At 37.4% G+C, this 9,405-nt stretch overlaps 1 protein-coding gene across 2 annotated transcripts; it reads left to right on the forward strand.

Moving 5' to 3' along the window:
* Positions 1-5,814, forward strand: LOC117718193 (olfactory receptor 2L13-like). 2 transcript variants are annotated; one of them, XM_034515743.2, is made up of 3 exons: positions 1-541; positions 1,596-1,680; positions 4,312-5,814. In XM_034515743.2, the coding sequence occupies exons 2-3, from the start codon at positions 1,673-1,675 to the stop codon at positions 5,285-5,287; spliced, it is 984 nt and encodes a 327-aa protein (XP_034371634.2). In that variant the 5' UTR covers positions 1-541; positions 1,596-1,672; the 3' UTR covers positions 5,288-5,814. The 2 variants fall into 2 exon arrangements, with proteins under 2 accessions (XP_034371634.2, XP_076798752.1); XM_076942637.1 differs by having other exon boundaries at positions 1-430.
* Positions 5,815-9,405: the final 3,591 nt, after the last annotated feature.

Here is a 9,405-nt window from a genome sequence, read left to right on the forward strand (position 1 = left end):
TGAGGGAGTACTTAGAGGAAAAAGAGGAATGTCTAAGGCTTGGTGATCTGAGGTTGTGCATATAAAATAGAACATTTGCCATTTTGTTTGCCATCAGTACAGTCTGTGTTAAATAAATCTAATTTTTATTTAGAAATAGTAATAGAGAGTGTTTTATCTGAGCAATGAGCATGTAAATATTTCAGTAAATGGTTAATGATGCTCTCTTTGCTTTATTATGAATAAGATGAGTAGTAGGCAATTTTTTAAAAAGTTTTCCTGATATTTTGGAAGGATTCTAGTATAAGAAGCAGAGTTCTAGTTTTTAGTTGGTACTGTTATACAGAGAGATGACCTTGTGGCATAACTGGCAGGGAATTTGTGTAAAGATGGGAACTAAATACTTCTCAAGACCCACAGACTATCTGCATCGAAAACCTGCACTGTAAAGGTACTTTTTTTTCTCACAAATACAAGTAGAAGATCCTCAGATGAGCTGAGTCCAAATGACCTTACTGAGCAGAGTTGGTTTTGGCTACATTAACTAGGAGAGATTCTGGAGGTATGGTTTTCATGTCATAAAAAAGCTCTTTCTGGGGTTTTCATAAAAAGTAGAAAAGCAAAATGAAATTAAAATTCAAAAGAAACAATAAAATGTATATGAATTTTGCAATGTGCTTGTTTTCAATGTTGTGACTATAAGTAAGCAGGTGAAATTTTCTTGTCTTTAGGTTTCTCAAAAGCTAAGATGAATGCAGAGGGTTCAGTGAGTTTCATGTCCTCCAGCGACCCATGGAGTTTTTAAGACTAAGCAGAGGCTTTGATGGTCAACTTCTTATGCTATAAAGATCTTTCCCAGTTGTTGTGTTGTGTGTGTACACACCTATAACTTTGGTGACATTAATCCAGCATCCTGCATTTATTGCATTCCTATATAATAGTACTCTTCAGACAGCTTTAAACAACTCTATGTTTTCATGTCTTTTGGAACAATCAAAGAACATATAGACATCTACATTGCAGCTACTGGAAGATTTTAAAATCAGAATGCAACCAAGAATATGGTTCTTCCTATGACTCTGGTACATTAAATAAAGCCAAGGCACAAAAAATGAATTGTCTGGGATAAATGAAAGATTTTGACTCTGATTGAATGTCTTAGATCTTAAATCTTAAGTCCCAGGTATCTGGACACCTGAAAATAGCTGTTCTTTAACATAAGGTGCCAAGTGATAGTTTCTAACATTTGAAACAAAATTATTATTGCTCTAAATGTCCTCAATGCATGCTAATGCACCACTGAGACAAAATCTGAGAGCACATACTTATGCATTTCTTTTATAGAAATTTAACATGCAAATGTTAATTTGTAAAATGTAAACTTATTGTAAACTCTATGTCCAAATCGGGCATTGGAAAATCGAGGAGGATAGCTAGAATATTCCTTCCTCTATAGACTTTTATTCAAGGAAGTAAAAGAAAATGCCTCTAAATGGTTCTTCTCTATTCACAAGGCATGATACAAATGACTTGTTTTTTTAAATGATGTCAGTTTAGTCAGTACAATCAATAATAATCTATTATCTCTAAAGAAAATGTTTTCTTCATCTCAACAGGCACACAGATAGAGAGCCTGCTGTAAGTAAATGCTTTGCTGATGACTAGACATCAGTGAATCATCAGACTGGACCCCATGTCCAGGTAGGGAGCCCACTGTTTAATGTATCCAGGTGTCATTGGTTTTCTAGGACATGTGTATCTGTTTTTAAATCCAAATAAGCCACCAGATATTCTCATTCCCTCTAACTAGTCTTCTCTGCGTGGTCCTCATGCAGCTCCCTTCTGAACAAGAACATTCTGGATGAGGACGAGAAGCATACCTAAGAGAATATTACTCTCCTTGTTTTCCTGGTTTATTCAAATCAGAATCCAAGTTCTTTGCTCCCTACACAATTGCCTTCACACCTGTCCTCTTCACAAGCACTTATCTAATTGTTTTTGTCCTCATTGACTCTCCCTTCTGATCTTCCCTGTTCCATGCTCATCTCTTTGAGTACTTGAGTTCACACAGACCACCTTACATAGTGTCTAAATCTAGTGGCTCAGGGAAGGATACATTATAGTTGTCTCTTAACCTTGATCTCTCATGATTACACACACACACACACACACACACACACACACACACACACACTCAAAAACATATGAACTTATGTAATATTAGGTCCTATTCTTGAGTTTGTTGGTCTAGTCTTGTCATCACCTTCTTAATTTGTGCCACAGATTACAAGATCTTCCAAGAATTAATGACAGAGCATGAAACCATAAAAGAAAAGGTGTTTTAAAGGTAGACCATAAAAGTAGTTATTTTAGATTTTATTTATAATTTATATTTACCTGTCAGTTTATACCATTTATTTATACAATGTAATAAGGAAGCACAGGATTCTTCTGGTATCATATTTATTCCATCTCGAGTTTTCCTTGTGTACTTGCCTTGTTCCTACCTATGCATTCCTCATTTTTAGTATTTCTTGATTAGATAAATATTAACTTTTATTTCCATTTTCTGTGACAAACACACTTTTAAAATTGTTTTGGGGTCAGCACAGACAAATAGAAAGCTGAAAGATTTGTTACTACATATGAATAATTTTTACAAGGTACCATTTGTTGTTCTTTATTTTTGAAAAATATCAGTAATCCAACATGACTATCAAGGTCAGTAACATTCTTAGGCTGTGTGTTCAGTATTTCTCTCAAATACAAGGGCACATACATTTAAAGCATGGACTCGCAGACTGAAAAAAGGTAAGAGAAAAAAATGGTGTATTGAAAAATTGATAAATCATGGATTTTGCAATCTTGAGATACTAAATGAAAAAGAATCTTGTGACACAGAGCATAACAACAAGAGATAATGTTACAAAGGCCATAAAAATAAGAATCATCATGACAAAAATGTTTATTCATTTAAATAATAGTTTTATATTTCAGAATACAGTATAGTCATATCATTTCCATTTTCATTTCTCCTATCAAGGCTGTATCATATACTCTTCCCACTCTCTTGCAAATTCAATTTGTTACCCAATCACAAGCAATTCTTCTAGAAAATATATACATACATGTAAATTACACAGATGGAGCATATTATATTTCTCTATATAGGAATATATAATAATACATATATATGCATATATAACTTAATCATTTTATTATTGTCTAATTTATTTATTCTAAACATGGATAATTATTTTTGCTTTATTGTCCTTAGGTAAGTCTAACATGTGTAAATAAAATATATGTAACATAAATAATATAATTAATAAGTCATTTCTGTATTATTTGTGCTGCTAAGATGGCAAGTAAAGGCACTTGCATCCAACCTGATGATCTGAGTTTGATGCTCAGGATGGAGAAAGGAAATTGACTCTTGCAGTGGGTACTCTATCACCTATTCAAGTATTATGGTGTACATGCACTCTTCAATTACATAACAAGTTTTTAAACTGTTGATGAGGAAAAAGTCAAGAAAACACTGCTGCACAATTTCTTCTGCAATGAAGAGATTTTTAAAGGCTTTTCACTCCTGCCGATCGAGTACAAAAACCTGAACATCAGAATAAGGAGAGAGAGAAATAGCAGTGAATGCAATCAACATTTATAGCATTTACACATATTTGTATAACATTTTAAAAATTTAAAATATAACAAACATATATTATGAAGTATATGCCATTTATTATATTAAAACTTTCATTTTGAGTATGTATTCAGTTGATATCACTAAAATTTCACAAATCAAGGCATTTTTATGGAAGTGAATACAAAACATAGCATTTAATGACTAGTGTGGATCTGAGTACACACAAAATCTTTTCATTCTAAAACAGTGAATTGGCAGTGGATGGAATTCTCAGGAAAAGCAAAGACTCAGAGATTTTGAGAGTCAGAACATTAAGGAACAGGTCCTTGTCTCTAGTATGGCAAGTTCGGGAAAGATGGCCAAGAAGGAGGTGATTTAGAGATTAGAGTGAGTGAGTACAGAAGTTTCTTTGTTTGTAAGAAAGGTTAATAATAGTCTTGCATAGAGTTAATTAGAAGGAACTGTGTGCACTGTCTTAGTTATGTTGCTGCCTTTGATGTCATCATGACCATACAGACATCCCTGAATTGTGAGCATGGCCAGGGAAACAACATTCAGTTAAGATTTCAAAATACATTCAACAGAATGACAGTGCTGGAAGAACAATGCAGTGCAAGCATTCAGTACAAGCCAGTTTCTCTTTATTCTGTTCTATGTCATATGATAAGTGTCTTTGCTTTCAGGTCACTCCTTTCAAGAAATATAAAGATATACATTTTCATGGAGAAATGGAATCAGAGCTCAAGTGATTTTACTCTGTTAGGGTTGCTTCCACAAAACCAAACTGGTTTACTACTTTTGCTGCTCATTATACTCGTCTTCTTTCTGGCTTTGTGTGGCAACTCAGGAATGATCCACCTCATTCGTGTGGATCCAAGGCTTCACACCCCCATGTACATTCTACTGAGTCAGCTTTCTCTCATGGACTTGATGGATATTTCTACCAGTGTTCCCAAAATGGCATTTAACTTTTTTTCTGGCCATAAAAACATCTCTTTTCTGGGCTGTGGAGTACAATCCTTTTTCTTTTTGACCATGGCAGGTTCTGAGGGCTTGCTCTTGGCTTCCATGGCTTATGACCGATTTGTGGCTATCTGCCATCCCCTTCATTATCCCATTCGCATGAGCAAAATAATGTGTCTGAAGATGATCATAGGATCCTGGATATTGGGCTCAATCAACTCTTTAGCACATACTGTCTATGCCCTTCATATTCCTTACTGCCATTCTAGGTCTATTAACCATTTCTTCTGCGATGTTCCAGCCATGTTGCCCCTGGCCTGTATGGACACTTGGGTTTATGAGTACATGGTGTTTGTGAGCACAAGCCTGTTTCTCCTACTGCCTTTCCTTGGGATCACAGCTTCCTATGGTCGGGTCCTTTATGCTGTCTTCCATATGTGCTCAAAAGAGGGGAAGAGAAAGGCCTTCACCACATGCTCAACTCACTTAACTGTGGTGACATTTTACTATGCACCTTTTGTCTATACCTACCTTCGACCTAGGAGTCTTCGTTCCCCTACAGAGGATAAGATTCTAGCTGTCTTCTACACTATCCTCACCCCCATGCTCAACCCCATCATCTATAGTCTGAGGAATAAGGAGGTCCTGGGGGCCATGACAAGAGTCATCGGTACTTTTTCTTCAACAAAATCTTAATCGCTCATTCACTACTCCTCTTTATGTTCCCCTGGGGAATGTTTTAGAGCAGTGCTATCTATTGGAAATGTAATGTATTCCACACAAATGTCATTCTTTTCTGGTGACTCCTTGCTAGTTTAAACAACATGTTCCTTATTATATACTATTATAATGTTCACATGTTGATTTAATTCATGTTACAATCAATAATATCAGTGATAAATATTAACACATTGCTGCACTATAAATATATGGTGTGTATACATTATGTGTGCATAAATATTACTGTAAATGTGATAGTATTCATGGCCAAATTGACCAGTGACTACTTCAAAATTGACATAAAATTCTTTGTTTATATATTTTGCTTTCATTCTTTTCATTCTTCAAAGCCTTTTGTGTGTTTTATACTTATAACCCAATGTAATTTGGACTATACACATTTCAAGTGATGAATGCACACATGCTAAACTGTGTTGAATATGAAACAACATAAAAGTCATGAAATGTTTTAAGAAATAAAAACTCAGAAATCACTCTTTCAACCTGGTTGAATCTCTTTTGTTTTTTTTTCAAAACACTTTCTTTATCAATATTTGTATAAACATATATACTTATACATGTATACATATATAAACAATAATTAAATAATAAGATGTATTTTAAAACTATGGGGAGTTGGGAAAAGTGGGAGGAAGGAGAGAAAGAGGAAAATTATGCAAATACAGTGTTCATATGTGAAATTCTTAAAAAGGAATCCAGTTTTTTAAAATGTTCAACAGATCAACTAGCATTTTACAATATGAAAATAAATATGACCTATAATTTTGTTAAAGGACATTTTAACTCACTACAAACTTTGAAGTTTAAAATGAGATCAATAAAAATCATTTTACCCAGCACAAACACCACAGTAATGTTTTATAATTCAAAGTATTTCTAAGAACAAGAAAACAGATTGTCAGGAGCTAAGTCAGCTGAACCAGAGGTACACTGTGTGTGTGTGTGTGTGTGTGTGTGTGTGTGTGTGTGTGTGTGTTTATCAAATCATAATTTTTACTTTTTAACATGACGGTTATAAATACAAAAATGCAAGATGTGGGGAAGGGGATGACACGGAAGCATAGGTATTCAGGGGGAGTACAGATATCTTTCAAAAAAAGGTATCAACTGGGTGAAGGTTCAGGGGTCAGGTCACTATGACTCTGCCTATGATTCACTTGCCCTTATCTAATTTGGTACTATCTGCCAAAGGCTGCCTATTTACAAGGTCTATGACTACTTAGGCTGGTAGATTTCAACAAAAGCTGCCTCTTTACAATAGTTTATAGCCCTCTGTTTCAGTGTTTTTTCCATAGAGACCCAAGACTTTGTGTTAGCAGGCATGTATGTCAGGCCTATTGCTGATTTTAGGCTTATGGCTGATTTTAGGCCTTCAGTGTATAACCAGGGCTGCCCTTGACATCTCCTCCCTTCTCCAAGTATAGAAGGGCTGTGGCGATTCTAATCTTGCCAAGGCGGGGATAGAGGCCTGACCTCCAGTAATTAAAGGGGACCTTGTAATGACTCCAGTCCTCCTGTCGTTGTTCAGTGAGGCATGAGGGCCATACCTGTACTGATGTCTTTTTTCTGGAGGGGGATACTTTTGACACTAGTTGAATCTCTTAAAAGAAGACAATGGTTATTAAACATTTTTCCAAATTTTTTTCCAAATCAGGAATTATGGAAAACTATCTACAATTGATCAAACTACACCTTACACAGTCCTTACAATAGACAAATATTGAGTCTGGCAATCATCCTAATGTGCATAAATTTAAGGATAATAAAGTCAAAGATTTTAAGAAACATATATCCACACAATTGTTCCAATTGCATTTGTGTTAGCTACATTAGATCCTGGTATGTTATGCCACAGATAAATACAGTTAAATATAATATCTTATATATCTTAAAGGAGAAAATGTTGAATACATTCATCCTAAGAAAGTAAAAGAATGCATGTGGTAATCTGACTTATTACTGTAATTTAATCATTATATAACATTATATAAGTATGAAATATTGCATCATAACTTATCAGTAATTACAAGTATCTGCCACTTAAAACACCTTTATAGTGGTGAGTTTTAGAATGTATTTATGATGTACTGAATATTGATACAATGAGAAGACATAAAATATGGTAGCATGGAATTGATGATTTAAAGAGTTCTTATTTGTTCCTTTTATTTTTACCATGATCCATTGCCATACAATTTACATATACATATAGGCCGTCTTATCCTTCTATCTCTGTAGAAGTTTGTCAGACCCTCGGGTGGCCCGTGGCAGAGAGCCAGAGGGGAAGGTCTGCTGCTACCTGTCGCCCTCTCTGTATCGAAGAGAGGAGAGCCCCGAGGGTGCTCCAGGAGAGCCGGTGGGTTCTGAAGTGTTACAGCTCTTTGCTAAGCTGGGAAGTGCCGGCTAGGTAGCAGGGAAAGAGAATAGATCTCTTGCCCAGTGTTAACAGCTCTGGAGCTCGCTAGCTGGCGAAGAGGGGAGGCTCCACAACAGAAGCTCTCAAACAACAGGATGATTCTTGTGCATGCTTTACTTCTCAATTAAGCTCAATATATACAGTTTGGGGTGAGTGAAGTTTTAGCAGCAGGTAATCACATTGGCTTAGTCTGAGGTTTTGGGGATGCCTCATATGCATGTGAGGAGAGCCTGGGGGACTATTCCTACATGACCCGATGGTCATAGACCTCTCAACCTTTCTCTGTGGGAGAGGCTGTGAAGGGCAGAAGCTGAGAGAACCAGGGGACCAGGAATAGAGCTGAATGCCTGCCATCCCAAATGGTCTCCTGGGTTCAGAAGCTCGTTTGATCAGGCACCTGGTTGTTTCTCATAGCTCAGTGCCCCATATTTTCCCCTCTTTTCTTTTATAAAGGAGAGGTGTCATTAGAATAAATGTCTCCTATGTCAGAAACAGTTTGATACTGAACCAAGACCTGATTGGTAGTTACCTTTGTAATGTTACTCATCTCTTGTTTTAGAAACTGAATGAAGCAGGGTGTCAAGAGAAGCAGGGCTCCAATGGCTAGTATGGGGCCAAGGAGGGGGAGAATCCAAACCATCCAGGGGTTAGAATACCAAGGGGTAGAGGTGGTGGGAGTATAGCAAGCCCGGAGGTTCCCCCGGAGCTCTTTGTGTATTTGTACATCTTGTTCTACCAGCCCAGATTCATTCACATAGAAGCAACATTCCTCCCCCAACAAAACACAAGTCCCCCCCTGTTCAGCAGTCAATAAGTTCAGGGCCCTCCGGTTTTGGAGAGCAACTCCTGCTAAAGAGGTTATTTGGCATTGAAGAGATTCAAGGCTGTCTGTTGTAGAAGCTATTGCCTGGTCAAGCTTGTCCAGGAAGTCGCCAGCCAGATGCTGTGTTTGGACAAGGGCTGTTCCAGCAGTTCCAGTAGCACCAAGTGAAACAGCAAGGCCTAGTCCAATGAGCAGAGGGATGAAATCTCTCTCTTCTTTCAGCTTTCTCCCATCTGCAAGGTGAGCTTTTCAGGTTCATAGAGATAAACCTGAGGAACAACAATCACGGGAGTGCAGAAGCCTTGAAAATGAGGGTTGATACAGGCACCTGTAGTGTCCTTGCACCAGAGCAGGGCAGGAGGGTTGACACATACTGATTTGGTAATGGTGATGTCATGAGCACATGTGAGCTGGGGTTTCGAGGAGGGTCCTACAAGGCAAAGAGGTGGGGGTAGGTCAAAGAGAGGAATGTCCTGTTTTCCTTGTGGGCAGAGATCCATGGAGGTCATAAAGTGAAAAGTTAATGGGAACAGCTGTTAATAATGGTCGGGAGAGGGAGGCACAGAAAAAAAAAAAGCACTGGGAGGAATTGGGATGGGTCGTCAGGGGAAGGAGGTCTGCTGCATATTGGATGTACTGTAGCCAGGAGAGGGTAGCTTGTAGTTCCTCCTGAGACTGGTTTTCCTGTTGGATAATATTTGCATGAGTAAAGGGTGATTTGGGGGCAGGGACAAGTTCATGAGAGACATGTAGGTCAGCTACCGGGTGTCTGGAATAGCCACTGGGGTAAAGTTTACCCACGACTCTGGTTCACCAATGTTCATTCCATGGATT

Source organism: Arvicanthis niloticus, chromosome 12, assembly GCF_011762505.2.
Source record: "Arvicanthis niloticus isolate mArvNil1 chromosome 12, mArvNil1.pat.X, whole genome shotgun sequence".
Classification (NCBI taxonomy): domain Eukaryota; kingdom Metazoa; phylum Chordata; class Mammalia; order Rodentia; family Muridae; genus Arvicanthis; species Arvicanthis niloticus.